General features: G+C 39.9%; 2 protein-coding genes across 3 annotated transcripts in view; one reads left to right on the top strand and one right to left on the bottom strand.

The window, feature by feature from the left end:
* The window catches only part of CDCA2 (cell division cycle associated 2), a 54,875-nt gene extending 52,124 nt beyond the window's left edge, over window positions 1-2,751 (bottom strand). The window contains exons 1-3 of one of the 2 annotated variants that reach the window (XM_049631604.1): window positions 2,217-2,751; window positions 1,397-1,460; window positions 1,131-1,304 (exon numbers count right to left, since the gene is read on the bottom strand). In XM_049631604.1, coding sequence (XP_049487561.1) covers window positions 1,131-1,304; window positions 1,397-1,460 — 238 coding nt within the window. In that variant the 5' untranslated portion in view covers window positions 2,217-2,751. Of the gene's footprint in view, window positions 1-1,130; window positions 1,305-1,396; window positions 1,461-1,920; window positions 2,185-2,216 lie in introns of those variants that run through there. The other variant, XM_049631606.1, reaches the window with a different exon arrangement.
* Window positions 2,752-2,837: 86 nt separating this feature from the next.
* KCTD9 (potassium channel tetramerization domain containing 9) overlaps window positions 2,838-21,072 on the top strand; it is a 37,077-nt gene continuing 18,842 nt past the window's right edge. Inside the window, exons 1-3 of the mRNA XM_049631611.1 lie at window positions 2,838-3,128; window positions 15,236-15,357; window positions 17,920-17,963. Of these exons, the coding sequence (XP_049487568.1) occupies window positions 3,081-3,128; window positions 15,236-15,357; window positions 17,920-17,963 (214 nt within the window). The 5' untranslated portion in view covers window positions 2,838-3,080. The remainder of the gene's footprint in view (window positions 3,129-15,235; window positions 15,358-17,919; window positions 17,964-21,072) is intronic.

The raw sequence follows: 21,072 nt of genomic DNA, 5'->3' as shown, positions 1-21,072 counted from the left end.
AATTGGAACAAAACAAGGCAATCGTCAGTAATCATGTACTGAATTCCCTGTGATATAGCAGCCTAAGATAGCAAGATAAACACATTACAAAAATCTAAATAGATAAGGATAGGCGAAATTCTTCACACTCTGAGCAGTTGGATGGGGATCTTGTTTTGTCTACTGACTTATTCCACACTTCTCAAAGTGTCTGACACATAGAGAGCACTATTAGACATCTCTGGAATGAATATGTGAACACATTTTAATAGTTGTCATTTTTGTTTCAGATTTCCTGCACACAGGGACGGGTGATGGCTTGCTCTGGACTAAGAACTTCTCATTTTCTGGAATTAGTCAGTCTTCTCCCCAAGAACTGAAAGGAAAGTTCTCCACTTAGGCCAACGTACTCTCACATTCCCAATTCTTCAAGATGATTTATTTCTCGGAGACACCTATCTACCTTGTACACACTACTCTGAATTCTGGCCACATACTGAAGAGGACAAAATAAATCTAGTTTTGTTGTTGTTGTTGTTTTTAAGGCCTATGAATAATGTTAAGAAAGGAATACAGAAAGGTATGTTACCATGATCTTGTCTAAATCATGTATTACCTAGCTTAGTGCCCTGTGACTTTCCAGTCTTCTGCTACCTTCCATTTCTAAACGCTGTTTTCCAATCTAATCCCATTTCCGTATTTATTTCATTACGCAAAATTAGACTCTACTGGTGAATTTCATTTCTACTCCTACAAGATTAGCCCGAGTCAATTTTCTGTCTGTGCTTTTGAAAGAGGCATTCCCCAATCTTTCTTAATTACTCTTCAACATTCTCTTATTTTTGCCATGCATGAGCATAAAATTTATTACTATAGTCTATGTATTCCTATATCCCATGTGTCAGTCACATAGTGTTCACAGACATCTTTTCCAGTTTGAGCACAGAGCACACTTCTGAACATTATCAAGCTGGATGCCCTGGGACTCTGATATTCTAATATGCTAAATGCACTGTGCATATTCACAGAAATCTTCCTAATTGAACATTTGCAGAGTCAAAGTAATGACATAGAGAAGATGAACAAAACTAACTTATGTAAGTTATTTTTAAACTTTAAAAGCACTGCAATAGAATGACAACTTCTCTTACCTGAAGGGTTCTTTACAAAGCTTTCAGGTGTAATTCCCAGTTGCTCTACTGTTACTGTGGAAAAGTCCAAGGGTGACTTAAAAGTATCTGGTGTGCAACCATTAGGAGTCCCTTCAGGCGCATGCTTGTGAGGAGTTACAAGCTTCCCATTTCCCAAAATTAAAGAGGTACTTTCTGAAACAGACAACATATTGTGAGGGCAAAATATGATGAAAACAAATACCTAAACCTTACGTTTCACAAGGAGGCAACAGATCACTACATACCAGCACCAGGAATAGCAGACTCGTTGATTTCAAGAGGGTCGCTGTCTTTTGAGTTGGTATCCATCTAAAAAAAAGAGAGAGAAGAGAAAAATAACCCCATCCCCAATATTAACGTGACTCAATCAAGATCCTCATTCAAGACTGAATTTTAATGCAACCTATACAGGCATGAAACTAGATGCCAAGAACGTATTTTGAGAGCTTTTAAAAAGAGCAAAGGAGGAAACTGCTGTTGGGGAGGAAACCAACAGATCCCACACTAGAAGCCATGGCTTTTCAACCTTAGCAAACATCTGCAACATCTGCGTACCCTGTTAAAAGACACAGCTTTGCAGATTCCCAGAAATTCTAATTAAGTAGGTCCGGCTGGGTTCCAGGAAATCTGAATTTTAGAAAGCACACGGGTGACCCGGCTCAGGTCACAGGAGTGGACACAGGACCACTATCTCCAGAGCAGAAGTACAACATGCTTCTGAAAAGCACGCCCCAAAAACAGCTCTGCTGCACCAGGCTCCTTGCCCTACCTCTCACTCCCGCAGCTCGGCTCTCTCAATGGGTTTATTTGAAACGCTCCACCGCAGGTGAGTGTCTTGCAGGTGTTGACGGTTCGCTCGAGACGGCAAGTACCGGCCACCAAGCGGGTCGCCGGGGGCCGACTTGTCCAGGGCGCCAGCACTCCGACGCCCAAGTGCGCACTCCCTACCCTCTCCACCGCCAGGCCGCACCCGCCGCCCGATTCAAACCGCTGGCCCCGCCTCCCGGCACTGGCGTTACTCCGCGAATCTCTACGCCGCCGCTGCCCGCACGTGTCCACGCGTACCTCGATCTGCCAGGCCTCTTCCTCGCCGTCCCAGGACCAAGAGTGGCTTCGTGAGCTGGAGAGAAGCCACCACTAGCCGTGGGTGACGCATCGACGAGAGACACCGGCGCCTAACCTGTATCCGCAGGGACTACATTGCGTGAGCGTCTCGCGGAGGAACCCCTCGGTTAGTGCTGGCTCCGCCCCCCATTTTCCAATTGGATACTGCAAACTTCGAAAAGAATCGTTGGACCAATCCTGGCAGAAGGACGGGCGGCCCTTACCCAATCACTCAGTCCCGACGCCAGCCGTTTCGCCCGTGGTTTGAGCGAGTTGAGGGGGGTGGTGCTACTTGTCTGGGTCCCTGCTAGTGCTCCACCTCTTTCCTTCAAACCCCGCCTCCCTATGCAGATGAGCTCTACCTGGGGTTGGGTTTGCGCCTGCTCAGTAACGCTTTGAGCCGCCGTTCGGCTTCAGGTTCAGCTGATTGGCTGATAACCCTTCCCGTCTGCCAGACTGCAACCTCTCTTCCCTCCCTCCACCTGGGCTGGGTTAGTATGAGCCCACCCAATGAAGGGCGATGATTGGTTGAATTCTGGCCGGCGCTGCCTCCTGATTGGTGGAGCTTAGAGTCAGTCTGGGAAAGGTGGGGGAAGGGTCCCAGGCTGACTGAGAAGCCCAGGGGCGGGGTGGGAGGGAGGACCGGCCAACCCTGGGGTGTGTGACCGAGAGTGCTTGCGAGTGTGTCTCCGTAAGAGAAGGAAGGTGGCGAAGGGAGGAGAGTCCGAGTGGGTGGAGGGAGGGGTAGGGCGGGAGAAGAAGAAGGTGGGAGGAGAGCCAGGTGGGAGGGTGGCGACTCACTCAGGACCCAGTGGGGGCAGCGCGATGAGGCGGGTGACCCTGTTCCTTAACGGCAGCCCCAAGAACGGAAAGGTAAGGGGGTCAGGAGGAGGCGGGCCGGCTGCGGGGGGCTAGGGCAGCGGAGCGCGGAGCGGGCTGGCAGGGCAGAGGGCTGAAGTTGGGGAGAGGGGCTGGGAGGTGGGCGTGCGTCGGGGGTGGGGGCGTCCAGGAGGTGAACGTAGGGTCCCCGCGGCCTCCTCCCAACCCGCGGGATTCCTAGCCCGAGCCTGCCCTTGGGCTTTCCGGCCGTCCTGGGGACCATCGCAGGTCGGCTTGTGCTTTAGCGTTCCTACGTCCTGGTGTGGGTCCTGGAAAGAGGAGGACTCGGAGGGCGTGGGGAGGGCCGCTGTCACCTGAGCGCTGGGTGCTGATTGATGTTCCTCTTGCCGCCGCCTCCCCGAAGACCCCGCTGCCCCCCACCCCTGGCTATAGAAGGTGCTCGTGGCCACCTTCGTGCTGAGTAATGGTCTGCTCCAGAAAGTGGTGGTTAACAACTAAGGCGGGCACGGAAGCCTGATCAGGTAGAAAGAATAAAAAACAAAACAAAACAAACAAAAACCAAAAAAACGGTTTATCGGTGGATAAATAAGATATTCTTCTAGGTCGAAGAGAAGATTGAAAATTAGGGACATTTTCTTGATGGTTCCTACCTTTCTCTTTTAGGCGCCCCCAAGCCCCGCCGCCGCCGAACTTACTCACTTTTTAATTTCGCCTTATTTTAGTTCCTTAGAGGACCGTCACAGTAGACCAAAATGGATTGATTTGACATCACAAGTTGCTGTGTTAGGCCTTTGTTGAGGGTGTGGTACTAAATATTTTTTTCCAAGGCTGGAGCAAGCCAAAATGAATCCTGTTCCTTCTCAAGCCTCTTGCCCCACCCATGAAAGTTGTTCGGCTTCTTTGGAAAATTTGACTGTTCAAGGCAGATATTTATGATGTGGCTAAGTGACATCTAGAAGTAACTATGCCTTAGAGTCTAAGACGAAGGTAAATTGGCCTCATTGTATTATTTGTCAGAATACAGTACTTTGTTTCCTGCATATTTTGGAAACAGTAAATTTTTAACTAGTGTATTTGTGCCCGGGTATGAAAAATAGCTTTCCAAGTACTCCGAAATTTTAAAATAAATCTGCGCTAAAAATCTGAAGTACAGTCTAGTTTGTTGACTATAATTTTGCATTATTCTGGTTTTAGAGATTTAACACATGAAAACAACTGGCATGTATTCAAGTTCTGGAGTTTTCATGAATGTTACTTGGAAATATATTTCACAAGAGTTCTGTTATTTCTGACCATTAACTTTTTACAAACCTGTTTCGTCTGCTGTTAGCTGCTAATAATCTAAAACTTGTTACTGGAAGAATTAGTATATCCAAACAATTGTAATATGTTCTCAAAACCAGACCTCTGATGGACCTTTTTTTCCAGCATCTCTGCTTTGTCCCTCCCTGAAAGACAAGATGTTTCAACTCAGCCATAAATATTTAACTATGCTCTAACTCTCCTCTGAAACCACTGACTTTTGTTTTTTCAAAGATCCTCTGTGTTAGTCTTGCCGTGTCTTTTGCAGCTATCTAGTTTTGACTAGGTTAGATTTTTGGATTTAAATTGTATTTATTTTTAAAATATTTTGATAGGGAATTTCAATAGGTTAGAAAAACCACATCTCGAGTAAATAAAGATAAATATGTTTATGTTGGGAAGATCAAACTAGAAAGTACTTGTATAAACTCAATATTAAAAACAAATCAAACCATAATCCTTACTACTTAATTGGAAAACATATTCTATGCCAAAGCTCTCCATGTTTCCTTCTCTCTCTCTCTCTCTCTCTCTCTCTCTAGCTGATTAAAAAAATACTATAAGTCCTCTTATTTGACAAAAGATAGCAGAATAACACGTAACAGCTGGCATGTTGATGTAAATCAAGCGACTATATTTAGCCAGGATTGGAGTGATCATGACATGATGTTCGCGAAAAACATGCTGAAACAGAGCACCCCTGTTAGAGTTTGATTTCCCACCCAGCATTTGGAATATCTGTGTCACTTTCATTATCTCCGTACTTACCTAGCTTCTAGTTTTGCTTCCTGGCCATAGGACCAGTCTGTTTTTTCAAATAAGTTTCCCTTCTATAAAGCTTGTTCAGTGGTTGCCAGACTGGGCCGTAAAGCCCAGGGTTGGAGAGGCCAGGGAGTTACTGTGGGGAACCACGTCATATATGCTACTATGACTTTTCTGTATACTGAATCAACAGAAGTGTTAGCTGGTGAATGCTTTGATGTAGTTGTAGAGAGGACATTGCATTCTCTAAGTGCTTTCCAGAGTGAGATAGGACACCACAGAGGGTGTGCAAGAGGACCCGCCGGTATTTAAGAAGAAATGCTATGCTTTCTATTTGTACTTAAAAATATAAAGTCATATTAAAAGTTGGTTTTTCAATCTCTAAAGACACACGTGCTTTCAACCACCGAATATCAGGTGGTCTCAAGTCTTCTGAGTGAGGAGAGTGGGTTCATACGTGGAAAACTTCCTTCACTCGTTGGTTCGCTTAGGCATATTGTGATGTACTGAAGCACACATGTGCTGGGTTAAGATGTGTATTATCCAGGTTTCGACTAAATTAACCTTCACCAAAATGCCAAGTGGCTTTTTGTTTTTAAATGTTTACTTATTTGAGGGGCGCCTGGGTGGCTCAGTCGGTTAAGCGTCCGACTTCAGCTCAGGGCGTGATCTCACGGTTTGTGGGTTCGAGCCCCGCATCGGGCTCTGTGCTGACAGCTCAGAGCCTGGAGCCTGCTTTGGATTCTGTGTCTCGCTCTCTTTCTGCCCCTCTGCTGCTGGTACTCTGTCTCTCTCTGATTCCCAAAGTTAAATTAAAAAAAAATGTTTTAATATAAAAAAAATAAATGTTTATTTGAGAGAGAGTGAGAGTGTGTGAGCAGGGAAGAGGCAGAGAGAGGAGAGAGAGAATCCGAAGAGGCAGAGAGAGGAGAGAGAGAATCCCAGCAGGCTATAAGCTGAAGGCACGGAGCCTCATGCAGGGCTCCATCTCAGGAGCTATGAGATCAGGACCTGAGCCAAAAATCAAGAGTCAGTCGCTTAACCGGCTGAGCCACCCAGGCACCCCAAAATGCCAAGTGGCTTTAAAAGATTCCTTCAAAGAAGCAGCAGATTGAAGACTACTGGTTAATGTGGACACACGTAGCAATGAGAAAATGGTAGAGCAGATATCTCCCAATAGAAATTACGAGATTAAAAAAAACCAAAAACTGGATCTCTGGATCTGAGAAGTCAAAAAGTGCCGAATTTTAAAGACTATTTTAAAGTCCCAAATGATAACTACTATTAACAATAAGCCACTCCCTAAGTGTGTATTGTTCGTGGAAACATTAGCCAATGATGAGGTCATCCCCATTAGCAAGATGTTTAAAAATACTTCCCAACGTATGAAGACAATTTCAGATGTTTTTCTTTTCCTTCTTCCTTCCTTGTTTGTTTTCATTGTTTAAAGTCAATTTTATATTTGCAGGGTTTCATTCAATTTAATGATAACTAGGGGATTTTTCCTGGCCGACTCCATACTCTATGTTGATTAAAAAATCCTCATTTGGGAAATCATATTTTTTCTGCGTGTGGCATAAACTTTATAAAATAAGTAAATAAACATATAAATGTTTGAGCACATGCCCAAAACTGTTTTACTGATGGGGTACATAGTCAAAAACATTTGAAGGCCATGATTCTAAAAAATTGGGATCTTTAAATTTTAGGGTTTTTTTTCAGTTGCTCCAAAAGAATCAGTTGTGCTTGAACCCTTTCCTCCTTTCTCCATATGCCTCAGAATTTCCATTTTTCTCTTTTTAATATTCCCTGCAAATAGTTGGCATAAGGAATTAGAAATGAGGGCCCAAACACCTGAATGTAGTGAATGGCTTTGGAGCAACCTGGTGTCCGTTCAAAATTTCTGTACATTTTGAACATAAGTTGCTTATTTAAACTTCAGAATATTCAGTAATGGGCTGTGCAAGTTGTAAACCTTTTGTATACCTTATTCATTCATTCAGCCAACACTTCCTGAGTACTGTCTTCTATGAGAAACCATGTCAGTTCACTGCAGACATAGTGGGATATGAAATAGATCTTCTGTACTGATGTTTACAGTCCCGGCCCAGGACGTAATCGTTTTCCTTCTGGCTTCGATATTAGGTCAGAAATGTGTTGTTGGTGTTGAGTATCCAAATTTGAATCCATTATATTAAGCGGAAGAAAGATGAAATCTAAACATTAGTAACAACTTTGCTCTTCAATTTTAAACATTTAAAAAATGTACTTGGTACACATAAAGAATATCGATAATGCATAAAAAGTAAGAGGAAAATAATAGGGTAAACCTCCCACACAACCCAGGAAAAAGCATATTACCAAAACTCAATTACTTGTCCACTGTTGTATCCCCTTGCTTCTCCAATTTCATGGGTGTGTATTTCTCTTTGCCGTATTTCTTAAATTTTTTTTTTAATGTTTATTCATTTTTGAGACCCAGAGACAGAGTGCGAGTGGGGGAGGGGCAGAGAGAAGGAGACAATCTGAAGCAGGCTCCAGGCTCCCAGCTATCAGCACAGAGCCTGACGCCAGGCTCGAACTCACGAACTGCAAGATCATGACCTGACTTAACGGACGGAGCCATTCAGGCGCCCCTGCTGTGTTTCTTTAATAGTTGAGCCATGTATGTCTGAGTAACTAAACTATATTTTGTTTTGTCATTTTGGCACATATCCTACATTGATATATGTAATCTTTTTGGATTTACGATTTTTCTAAGATTACAACCTTAACATTCCACATAGTTATAGTTTAGTTATTTTCACTGCTTTGTAATAGTCCATTATATACAAATAACTATCACATTTTATTCATTCTCCTGTCACTGGGCCTTTGGGTTGTTTATTTCTTTACATTTTGCTATTAAATTGACAGTGCTACGATGAATGTTCCTGTATGTATATCCCGGTGAACACATGCAAGCATTTTCTAGGGCAGTGGTTTGCAAACTTTAGCATGCATTGGGATTAGCTGGATGAATTGAGAAACCACATTGCTGGGCCTCACTCCCAGACCTTCAGATTCAGTAGATCTGGGATGGGGCTGGAATTTGCATGTATAACATATTTCCAGTCTAGGGATGGCACTTTTGAGAACCACTGCTCTAGTGGATATATACATAAGTTGTAATAACAGTTGACCCTTGAACTACATGGACTTGAACTGTACAAGTCCACTCATATGTATATATAAGTACACTGTATATAGTACTGTGAATGTGGGGTGCCTGGGTTGTTCAGTCATTTCAGGGTCCAACTTCGGCTCAGATCATGATCTAATGGTTTGTGAGTTCGAATCCTGTGTCAGGCTCTGTGCTGACAGCTCAGAGCCTGGAGCCTGCCTTGGATTCTGTGTCTCCCTCTCTCTCTGCTCCTCCCCTGCTCACTCTCTGTCTCTCTCTCTCTTTCAAAAATAAATAAACATTAGGGGCGCCTGGGTGGCTCAGTCGGTTAAGTGTCCGACTTCAGCTCAGGTCATGATCTCGTGGTTCACTAGTTCAAGCCCCGTGTCGGGCTCTGTGCTGACAGCTCGGAGCCTAGAGCCTGCTTCGGATTCTGTGTCTCCCTCTCTCTCTGACCCTCCCCCCATTCATGCTCTGTCTCTCTCTGTCTCAAAAGTAAATAAACATTAAAAAATAAATAAATAAACATTAAAAATAATTTTAAAAATACAGTACTGTGAATGTATATTCCTTATGATTTTTTCTTTATTTTTTGAGAGAGAGAGAACACTTTGGGGGGTGGGAAGGATAGAGAGGGAGGGAAAAAGAGAGAGGAAGGAAGAGAAAGAGAATCTTAAAGTAGGCTCCACACCCAGTGTGAAGCCCAACTTGGGGCTCCATCTCACAACTGTAAAATCATGGTCTTGTGGTTCATGAGTTTGAGCCCCGCATCAGGCTCTGTACTGACAGCTCAGTGCCTGGAGCCTGCTTTGGATTCTGTGTCTCCCTCTCTCTCTGCTCCTCCCCCCTCCCAAAAAATAAACAAAAATTATGCCCTATATGCTATCTAATTTGGATGTAAGTTAAAAAAATGAAATTATGGGGCACCTGGGTGGCTCAGTCAGTTAAGCATCCGACTTCAACTTAGGTCATGATCTCGCAGTTTGTGAGCTTGAGCCCCGCATCAGGTTCTGTGCTGACAGCTCAGAGCCTGGAGCCTGTTTTGAATTCTGTGTCTCCTCCTCTCTCTGTCCCTCCCCTGCTCATGCTCTGTTTCTCTCTGTCTCTCAATAATAAACGTTAAAAGAATTTTTTTAATCAAATTAAAAAATAAAAAATAAAGTATTAAAAATAAATAAACATTTAAAAATATAAAAGTCAGACACTTAACTGACTGAGCCACCCAGGTGCTCCTTCCTTACGATCTTTTTAACATTTTCTTTTCTCTAGCACACTTCCTTATAACGGTAGAGTATATAACATAATGTATAAAATATGTATTAATCGACTTTATGTTCTTGGTAAGGCTTCCAGTCATCAGTGGGCTATGAGTAAAGTGGAGAGTCGAGAGCATTATGTGGATTTTAGAGTACACGGGAGAGGGAGTTGGTGCCCCTAAACCCTGCATTGTTCAAAGGTCAACTGTATTTGGTGCTAGTGTATGTGAATGTTTAATTATTCCAAAGGCCAAATTGTTTTCCAGAAGTATTGCAGTATTTTAACATTTGCCTTCTTGACCTAGAGTTAGTTATGTCATCTTTTTTAGCAACGAAATAACCGAAAAATCTGTGGAATTTAAGAAACAAAACAAATGAATAAAGGGGGGTGGGGAGGCAAACCCAAAAACAGACCCTTAACTCTTAGAAAAGTGATGGTTACCAGAAGGGAGGTTGGGGCTGGTGGTGAGTTAAATAGATGATGGGGATTAAGGAGTGCACTTGGGATGAGCACCAGGTGTTGTATGAAAGTGCTGAATCGCTACATTGTACACCTGAAACTAATATTAAACTATGTTAACTGGAATTTAAATAAAAACTTAAAAGAAAATCAATTTTAAATGTATTCAACTAAAAGTGTAGGTAGAGTAAATTGGATTCCGTGTTTAATAATTGTGATCGGTAGTTTGGGTAAATGAGCCTGCATAAATTCAATAAATATTTATTGATAGTGTATTAGGTAATAGTATGGGCATGTAAGAAAAAACACTTTAAGTACATGTGCAGGTTTTAATTTTTACATTTGAGAAACAAAGGTTGCAATTTGAAAATGGCGTTTAAAGGCAAATTAAAACTCCCCAAATTGATATGTCCTCCTAGGTACAGAATGACATTTACTTTCCCAATGGGTTAGATGGCTTTCACTTGTCCTTTAGACAGGATTAAGTTCAGCAGTATAATATAGTGGTCATAAGCACGTGCTTCTCAATTTACTTCATAGAATGTTTCCATTCTTAGTGCCTAGTTTACTAAAGTGGATAATCACAGTGATGTGGACCCTCGGGGCCCACACTGGGGAGTACGCATAAAGTAAATAGCCATTCTTAGCACAATCGTTCTAGAACTGCTCGTCCCCTCTGAGGACAAAAGTAAGCTCAATATAAAACAATCAGAGTTCATATCCATGACATCTAAGATGTCCATTGCTGCTTTTTCCCAACCAAGTTGTTACATAAAGAAAGGTATGTGTGCCAGTCTATTAGAAACTTTCTTACCAACTTAAAATCTTTTCCAAATTTATCACATTTTTATGTTGGTAGAGATCTTTTAAATCTGATATTATGGTTGGTTTATAAGAAAGACAGATGTTGAATATTATGTTTGCAATATAATTCTAATCTTGTTTGTTAGTAAGCTCGAGGGAGTAAAGCTAAAGTGATCTAGTTAAAAACAAATGCCAAAAATGCCCTTCAAATGAAAAACGAGTATGGTGGCCCAACTTACTGGCAGTTTTCAAATTTACAGAACTGTAAGATTTTCCTCAATCATTTCACTACTATTTTCTCTAATTGATGGCCCTTTAGTTATTTCATGTAAAGGGTCAACTGCTAGAATAATTTTTATTTGTAAAATTAGAACGTAGAGCAATGGAGATCTTCCAACTTTTTTCTACTTATTGCATAAATCATACAAATTCATTCTAACAAATCTGGGAAACAAAAACACATAAGAAAATAAGTCAACCATCATGTTATTACCCAAAGCTAGACACTTTCAGTAGTTTTACGACTGTCACTTTAGAATTGCATTTTAACTGTGTATTTTGTTTTTCAACTTAAGAATGTCATTGGAAAAAACTTAAATAAAAATAACTGACTCATACAAAAAAGATGTGTCCTAGTTCCACACTCTGAAAGCAATGAAAATTTCATCTAACATTCAAGACATACTTGTCACAGGCTTATTATAAACCCGTTAAAGTAACATTTAATTAACTAGAGCCTTCTTTTTAAACCAGCTGTGGTTGTTTTCTGGATGTCACGACTAAGGAAGTACTCAGGGATGTACTCAAGTGCTGCTCATCAGAATTGCCAGGGGTTAACATTTTATCCATATTCACAGAATGAGTAACGATTTTTTACAGATTAAAACTTTCTCATTCAACCTGTACAGCCTAGATAGAAAGTTGGATTGGAAAATATTTGGTGAGATGTTAAATTGCATTTGATACTGTGTTATTAGGGCTGACTTAAGTGAAAATAAAATGAAGTTTAACTCAATTTTTACTTAGAATGTGTTCCTTAGTAGTTTTGCAACCTACAAAGAAACATCTGTTATGCTTTGATTGCCCTGAGAATTGCCAGGTTGTGTGTGTAGGGTTTTTGTTTGGTTTTGGTTTTGTTTTGTTTTTTGTTGTTGTTGGTTTTTGGTGTTGTTTTGTTTTGTTTTGTTTTTGTCTTATAAGTAAATTTGACATCCGTGGGGAAGAAAGAGAAGATGGCAACTACTCAACCCCCCATATAGATCTGCAAACAGGTTTTGAGTTGGACATTATCACTTTGTAACTGTGAGCTGCTGGGTCTTAGTCAAGACTAACAGTTAAAATAGATGTTTCTTTGTTTGTCATTTTGTTCTGCTCTTTGAAACAGGACTGTCCAGTAGAACTTTCCACGATGGTGGAAATATTTCACATCTGCAATGTTCAGTATGGGAACCGCTAGTAAGGTGGCCACTGAGCCGGTGAAATACGGCTAGTGTAACAGATGAACTCAGTTTTAATCTTTTATTAATTTTAATACATTTAAAATCTAAATGGCTTCTTTTAGCTAGTGGCTTCCAAATTGGACAGCATGGCTTTAGAACATGGCGGGTGACCTTTATTTTTATTAGGAAACAAGTGACCTACGGAAAGAATGAAGTCAATCATATGGACATAGAAAATAATTTAATTTGATGTAGTTTTGAAAAATAAGTCATATAAATGTTATTTTCTAGGGACGCCTGGGTGGCTCAGTCGGTTAAGCCTCTGACTCTTGATTTCCACTCAGGTCATGGGATCGAGCCCCACATCAGGCTCTGTGCTAGGCTGGGCATGAAGCCTGCTTGCAATTCTCTCTCTCTCTCTCTCTCTCTCTCTGTCTCTGTCTCTGTCTCTCTGTCTCTCTGTCTCTCTGTCTCTCTCTGTCCCTCCCACCCCTTGCATGCACTCTCTCTCAAACTTTTAAAAACATGTTATGTTCTAATATTTAAATGCAGGAGCGTAACACAGATACATTAAATTTTCATCCATTTTATGATATGGCCAGTTGAGTGAGAGAAATGAAAAATGCTGGGGAAGAAAGTTGATGTTCTGGCAAGGAGAGGATAACGTCAGGCCAACTAAAGCCATGTAAAAATATATAAGAAGCAAAGATCAGTTAGAAAATTATTAATATAATAGCAACTATGACAAGAATGCTGATGATGTTAGAAAGGATTTTCTTACCTTCCTCTGGCAGTTTCCAGACTGTAAAAGTTGATTTGCATTTGCTTCGGTCACTCTGTTGTGTTTTTACCTTTGTTGATTCTTTTGTTTCCTCTCCACACTCTCTCCCTTAGCAGGAGCAGGTATACTACATAATGCTTTATGTATTCTTTCTTTTCTCCCAGGAACATGTATCTGCACTAACAGAATTCCAGGCTCTTACAGAGGTGAAAAATGGTAGGAAATATAGGAGCCATATTTTATTCAGATTTCAATTATTTATGGCATGTCTGCAGTGTCAGAACACCGTGCCAAGTGCTTTGCATCATTTTTTTTTTCCATGGCAAGATATACATGACGAGATCGGGCGTGTTCAGGGTGGTATGGCCTTAGACATGGCAACATACACATGACAAAAGTTACCATTTTAGCCATTTTTTAAGCACACAATTCATTGGCATTGAGTGCATTCACAGTGTAACCTCACCACTGCTTCCAAAACCTTATCACACCAAATAGAGACTACCCATTGGGGCGCTTGGGTGGCTCAGTCGGTTCAGCATCAGACTTTGGCTCAGGTCATAATCTCACGGTTTCTGAGTTCAAGCCCCACGTCAGGTCCTGCACTAACAGTGAGGAGCCTACTTGGGATTCTGTCTCTTTCCCTCTGTCTCTCCCCTTCAACCCGCCCCCCGCCCCTTTCTCTCTCAAAATAAACTTAATTTTTTTAAAAAAAGAAGGAAACTAGCCATTAAGCAGTAGCTTTCCAAACCAAGCCTCCACTCTGCTAATCTTTGTTGTACTGTCTGCCTCTATGAATTTGCCTATAAGTATGTCATAATTGGGATCACATAATATTTGCCCTTTTATGTGTCTGGCTTATTTTACTTAGCATGTGGTTTTAAGATTCATCTATGCTGTAGCATGTATGAGAATTTCATTCCTTCTAATAACACTGAGTAGTATTCCATTATATGTATATACCACATTTTGTTTATCCACCCATCCGTTTAAGGACACTTGGATTGTGTATATCTTTTAATCCACCCTCTTCCCTATAAATTATGCTTGCCTACAACCCTTCCCTAGAATTCCCCAGCTAACAATACTTCTCTGTCCTTTTATCCTTACGATCCAAGAGAAAACAGTTGGAATCTGTCATGAAAGATTGCACACTCTTATATTAGCCAACAATTCCCTCTATGCCCTGCTATTCATTTTATTTATTTAACTAAAAATTCAACATCTACTGAACTCCAGTCACTGGTAAACAAAGGATCAGCCTTGTTTCTTATTTCACATGGCACCTTTATCCAATATCCTGTGGGAAGTTGATTGGCTGTTCATTCTTCATGTTCAGCCCCTCATCTACATTTCATTCATAATTTTCAGAGATCCTGACTGATAATGGCACAACTGTACGACTCAGCCACTGGGAACCCATAGTTAAAATTATATTGCAGCAAAAACAAACAAACAACTTACTACATGGAGGGATCTCAGCCCCCATCTAAGCATTTGCATTGCTTATACATATATCAGACTGTGCCTAATGTAAAGCTGGAGAGATCCAATTCACTGTAACCCAGCTGTTTGCTGTATTTAGAATGTTAGCTAAAATCTGGCTTTGATAACATTAGTAGTTATTGAAGAACGAAGTAAATGAAGTGGGAAGTTGTTACCTTCCGTATGGCGATTGGTGTAATAAATGTTATAAACAGTATATCATTCCTATTTTTAAAATAAACATTCCTATAACAAAGGAATAACATGAAAGCAACTTTATAAAGACTTCATACGTCTCAGGCACTTTGCTAAGCAGGTACCATGCATTAACTCATTTCATCCTCGTGACCTGATTGTAGGTGAGACTTGTATTTAGTTCTGATTAAAACAACAGAAGCATAAAGAGATTGATTTGTCTCAAGTTGACAGCTAGGAAATGTCAGAGCCTACATTCAGCTTTGGGTCTGTCTTCAGAACTGGAGCACTATGTAACGTACATAAGATTGTAGATTTTTTCAGGCAGAGATGATTTCTTACACTCTAGTTTTGGATTTCAGCAATATTAGAAGTTAATAATCTCTCAAAATCTCCTTTTATTTGAAGTTTGATTTTTAGTCGTGTTTCTAGTGTGGTAGCTTCTAATTTGTAAGTAATGCAATTCATTACATTTAATCTGGTGTGTTCACAGGTGGTTGCTGTGTATGGAACTTTATCTGATTTGCTTTCTGTGGCCAGCAGTAAACTCGGCATAAAAGCTACCAGTGTGTATAATGGGAAAGGTGGACTGATCGATGATATTGCTTTGATCAGGTAACCTTCACTTTTTATAAGCTCTCTCCAGTGTTCCCTCAGTGTCTTGGTGCTCTGCTGGTTTCCTTAAGAAGACAGAATCTTGGCAAATGATTGCCTAAAATTTGCTCTTTGGAATTTAAATAATTTGGGCTTACAGCATAAGATACAAAGCCCTCTATTCCAATATTCTGACAGTCTTTCTGCAAAGTTCATATATGGCTATAAGGAATTTTTTCTTCATGTTATTAGAGATGGATCTAATAAGGCCTACAATTCAGGGGGGTCAGAATTTATTTTTGTTTTACAAAATTGACGTACATACATTAACTCATGATTTGATCGCCTCCGAACGTGTGTGTTTTTGTAAGATAAACTTAAAATATTGATTCTTCTCTACTTGTTATAAAACTAGTCCTCACAAAGAAGCAGGCCAGTTTGCAAAATGGCCAATTTACACAAAACCAGTTCACCAAAAATCATTTGGAAGATGACCGATTTGCCAAGTTTTTTCCAAGTGTTAATTTCACCACATCTTTTCTGCCTCTTTTCCCCACTGGCTTATCATTTGGGTTTGGCTAATCTCTTTTTGGCATGTTTCAGAATTCAGATGCCTAGAACTTCTGGAACTTCACTCTCTGAAGACATGCATTTTTTAATGTTAGAAATCTGATCTCTTGAATTTTATATGCTACTGCTTGTTATTCAATTCGTTTCCTAGAATATTTTGAATTTTGTAAACCTTATCAAGAGCTACTTTGGGGGTACCTGGGTGGCTCAGTTGGTTAAGTGACAGACTCTTGATTTTGGCTCAGGTCATGATCTCACGGTTTCATGGGCTCAAGCCCTGAGTTGGTCTCTGAGCTGACAGCTCAAAGCCTGCTTGGGATTCTCTCTCTCCTTCTGTCTCAAAATAAAGACCTACTTTGGAAAAAACCTGCTAGATAAGAGAGAACTTTAAGTAGAGTGAACTCACCAGTGATCTGCCACAATAGTGGTTTTGTGTTTGTTGGGTTTTGTTCTTGTTTTTTAAATATCCTAGGCAGATTTATCTCTTTAGAACAAATGTTAGTTCACCTCATTCCATCCTCACCGGATCATAGAATTTTGAAGCAAGAAGAGGCATAAGAAGGAAGATAGGAATGGAACACGAAGTACTGACTCAATGCCACTTACGTTCTATTGACTCTTCTCAAGTTACTTCATTTAATTGGCAAAGAAAACACATGGGGTTTTTTAAAGTGATGGTACGAAGATAATGATGTGCTAAATTACAATAGTATACAAAGTTTAGTTTTCATTTAAACTCAGGTCAGTATGACATTTCAATATAATACACTGCCTTTGAAGGTAATCACCTCTAATCTCTTCATTCTATGAATGAGGAAACTAAACATCTGAGAACTTCCACGTCTTACCCAGGTCATACAGTTTAGTAGTTGATTTTTGTTAGTGAGAAGAAAACAAATTTTCATACTAGTCTTAAGAGTTAACTGGCATGGTGATGGAGCAGAAAAAAAGCACAGACTGAATTAGCTTTAAAATCCAAATCAGTGAGAATGTCTTAGTTTTTCAGCATCTGTCTCCCAGCTTCTTTCGGTTTCAGTGGATAATTGCGTCTCATTGTTGAATGATTTACATCAACCGAAGTTTCTCCTTAACACAGACTCTGCTTCTAGGAAACATTCAATATATTCTTATGATGTCTTATAGGAAATAAAAAATTTATACACATTGAGACCGGGACTGAAGCCTTGTAAAATATCTACCTGATTAAGAATTCGTGGCTCACAGTGCAATCTCTGATCATTTATTTACACTAATGCTGAGATATGTTGAGGCAGGGGAGGAGATACATACTGATAATCTAGAATTTTGGACTGTGTGCAGTTGTCTTACATTCAGGGGGCTGGTGGGTGAGTTTTTATAGCAGAGTTATACTTGCAATTATATTCTTCCTAAATGTTACGTGAAAATGTCTTTTCATTTTGAAAGCACAGAGCAGCTGATGATTTCGAAGAAAACTCCAATAATTTTTTTAGGGTTACAGAATTAAAGTAAAAAAAAGAAGAGTTGGCCTATGGCTTTAATCATACCAGATAAGGAAGCTGAATTCACAAAAGTTGCAAAGTGGCTTTTGGTCTTTTTGTGGGTTTTTTTGCATTTCATTTTATGTTATTTTTGAGAGCGCGTGCACACTCGTGCACAAGTGTGGGGGAGGGGCAGAGGGAGAGAGAAAGAGAATGTTAAGTAGGCTCCACACTCAGCTTGATCCCACAACCACGGTATCTTGACCTTAGCTGAAATCAAGAGTCGGATGCTCAGCCAACTGAGCTACCCAGGCACCCCAGTTTTTTCCATTTTAAAAGTTCTTCCATGTGTGGGATCTTATGTGAATTTAAATCCAAACATAGTTCAAAAGTTAAGCAAAGCGCTGGAAACTTACCCAACTTCTTCTTTGCAATATAGATTAATAGCAAAACCTGCCTTCTACATAATTCTAAGGTATAGTTCCTCTAATCAATTGATAATTAAGGTGATTTCTGGATTTTGATGGTGGTTTTTAAATTTTGCTTTCCCCAGGGATGATGATGTTTTGTTTGTGTGTGAAGGAGAACCATTTATTGGTAAGTGACTTCCTTAAAAGCCAATTTTGTCTGCCCAAATGAAAAAGACGAAATGGCAAACATTTTATATGCGCTTCCCAGGCCTAATATTAAAAAGGATCTTGTGGCAGTATTCAGATCGCCATACCTTTTCTGATCTAAATTGGGTGTCTGTGTTGAGCTAAATGTTTAATTTGAATTATGTTGTCATATTTTAGTGTGGATACCTCATCCTTTCCATGCCTTTAAAATGCTCTGAAAGTGCACAGACTCATCAAATATGACTCATCAAATAAGGTAGTTTCAATTTTAGAAACTACAACTTTTGTTTTGAAATTGTCTCCTTGGCAATGTCGAAATTTCTGGGTTATGTTACAGATTTTTGAGTATGTATTGCTTGTATAAGTTAGTGTTTGATAATCATTCGCCAGTGGTCAAATCAAATGGGTCAAAAATGACTTGGTATCAACCATACACACATGGACACATATTTCGAAGAAAGTCGTGCATCTCAAAAGAAAGAGCCTAAGGCTCAGATAGCTTAACTGTTCTTTGAGTGTTTGATATGTTCAGTTCCATACAGCCTGGTCCTGAATATTTAATAATTTGTTTAAGCCATCACGGTACTTGTATTTGGTGAATAGAGGTAGTTCTCAGGATCAGCACACCAGCAGCTGCCAACTTAGAAGTAAGTACATGCTTTTCTGTCTCTACCGAAAAACAGTGCGCATAGAGTTTTCCACACGTCTGATCTATTAGCCTAACAGAGTGGTTAGCAGGCAGTGGTCACTTAATTGGTTCATTGCACACATACAAACGAAACAAAAAGTAATCAATTTGTGTTTTTGTTTTATCGTTATGAACTCTTGGGTTTAAAAATATTTGATATGTTCTCATGCTCTGTGTTTATTGCTGCCTGGAGTATTTTACATGTGGCTGATGGAAGTCTCTTCAACCCCTTTTAATACAGCTCCGTTGGTCTTTAGAACTTCCTTCCTGTCTGGAATAACGGGGTGTACAGCTTAACCTTCCGTTGCAGACCCAGATCAATATTTTTTCCAAGAAGCCTTGGTTTCTTTTAGTAGGAAATGTCATTTCAAAACACAGTCTGGGTGCCAGACAGACTCACTTTTACTGGGTTTATCATTTTTACTAGGCTTTTTGATGGACAGAGTTAGAAATACATAGCTAGCTAGAGACAAAATGTATATGTAATATATATTATATGATCTAAAGTTTTATATGCTATATAAAAAGGAGAGAGTTCATGAGTTCATACTCATACTTTGGTTTGTAATCGGGATTTTAAGGTTTTTATTTAACTTTCTCTGTCTTACACCTGTGTCTCCTTTCTTTCGTTGGTTTTCAGGGACCTAGGGAATGATAGAATTATGTCACATAAGCACTCATTTACTTCATCCCACACGAAACACACATAAAAGTGTCAGTAACAGTTCCAATACTTTCAGTACCAATATGATTACTAAAGACAGTTAAACGTTTTTTGCATATGCTCATTCCTTTCTTCCCTTACTTAAAAAATTGCATAGCCATTGCATAGCCATTATATACTATACCCTCTCTCTTAAAACTGTCACTTAGCTTTACTCCTAAGTGTATTGGATGCTTCCCTTCAGTCCTTATGTTGATGCCTCCAGTGCTCATCTGAAACTTGTTCTCTAGTAGATTGTTTACAGAGAACTTCTGAGACGAACAGTATTCTCTGACATCTCACAAGTTAATAACAATTTGTGGCTTCTATACTTGAAAATCAGTTTGGCTGGTTATGTCAAAAATGATGTGTCAAAACTGAACAAATTGCAAACTTTAACGGTGTGTATTTTATTGTATATCAGTTATACCTCAAGGTGCCTAAAAAATCCTTGGTTCACATTTTCTTTCTTTAAATATCTTAACTATGTTACTCTTACTCTGACATAAGATGTTGGTGTCCAAAACATCTGATCTTTCGTAATGATTATTTTTCCTAAGCCACTCCAAGGATTATTCTCTTTCTTTAAAAAGTAATTTTAGTAAACTCTTTAGTAAACTCTTTCTGGGTGTTCTGGGTTGATTTTGTGTGGTATGTGGTGATCCTGTCAATAGGTACTTTCAAATGTTCTTTTAATTACAAGACAGTTTTCCTGAACTTTCAATTATGCGTTTATTTTGTCCCTGTGCTTTGATTTTCTTATTTCAGGACTCCTATTGTATGCATGTGGGATCTTCTGTGCTTGTCTTCTGTATTGGGAATCTTCTCTTAAATCCTTTTTATCTTTCTTCATTTCTTATTGATTTTTAAAGCTTTCCTCTTTTTCAGCTTTTATTTCCCTTAAGGTTTTGTCTGTTTATTCTCTCTTGGGTTTCTTCTCGTTTGATCTTCATCTCTGAATTGTTTTTTGTTCGTTTCCTTAGAGAGAGAGCACACACAAGCGGGGAAAGGGCAGAAGGAGAGGGAGAGAGAATCTTAAGCAGGCTCCACGCCCAGCGTGGAGCGTGACATGGGGCTCGATCTCATGACCGTGACATCATGACCTGAACCAAAATCAAGACATGGACGCTTAACCACCTGAGCCACCAGGCACCCTGAATTGGTTTTTCATTATAGCTCTAATTCTCCCCTGAGTTCTTTCACCTCAATTCTGAGTTATATTGTTCTTTCATGTTTTGTATTACTTCTTCAGCATGTTTGGAATATTAGATTATAGTTTTTATCTATTTTGTGGGCATTTCTTTCTGGCACATTTTCATTGTCTAGAGATGTAATTCTTTTAAGATTTTTGTATGGGATTTTCTGTTGCTCACTTAACATAAAAGTTGTTTCCTTAACTTGAGAAAGGTGGGCTGACTCAGGAAAGATTTTCTAATTTCATGGCTCTAGAGTTCCCTTTTCTATTGTTTTTGTGAAGTATTGAAATGTATGGCAGTCACCTTCTGATACATTCTGGTTCTGCTAGACCTTTCTGCCTTTTATCTGGACTCCTCTTTCTTGGGTTGCTGCTGTTTTTGTTCTGTTCAACTGCATTCTTTTTCCAACATCTTATCCTTGGCATTGGGCTTTGTCCTAGAAGGGATTTTTGGTTGGTGGGTTTCGAGAGTTCATCTCCAGCCTGCTCAGTTCCCACTGCAA

Source organism: Panthera uncia, chromosome B1 (genome assembly GCF_023721935.1).
Source record: "Panthera uncia isolate 11264 chromosome B1, Puncia_PCG_1.0, whole genome shotgun sequence".
NCBI classification, from domain to species: Eukaryota; Metazoa; Chordata; class Mammalia; order Carnivora; family Felidae; genus Panthera; species Panthera uncia.
Note: the sequence above shows the minus strand (reverse complement) of the source record. Positions and strands in the feature narration are given on the sequence as shown.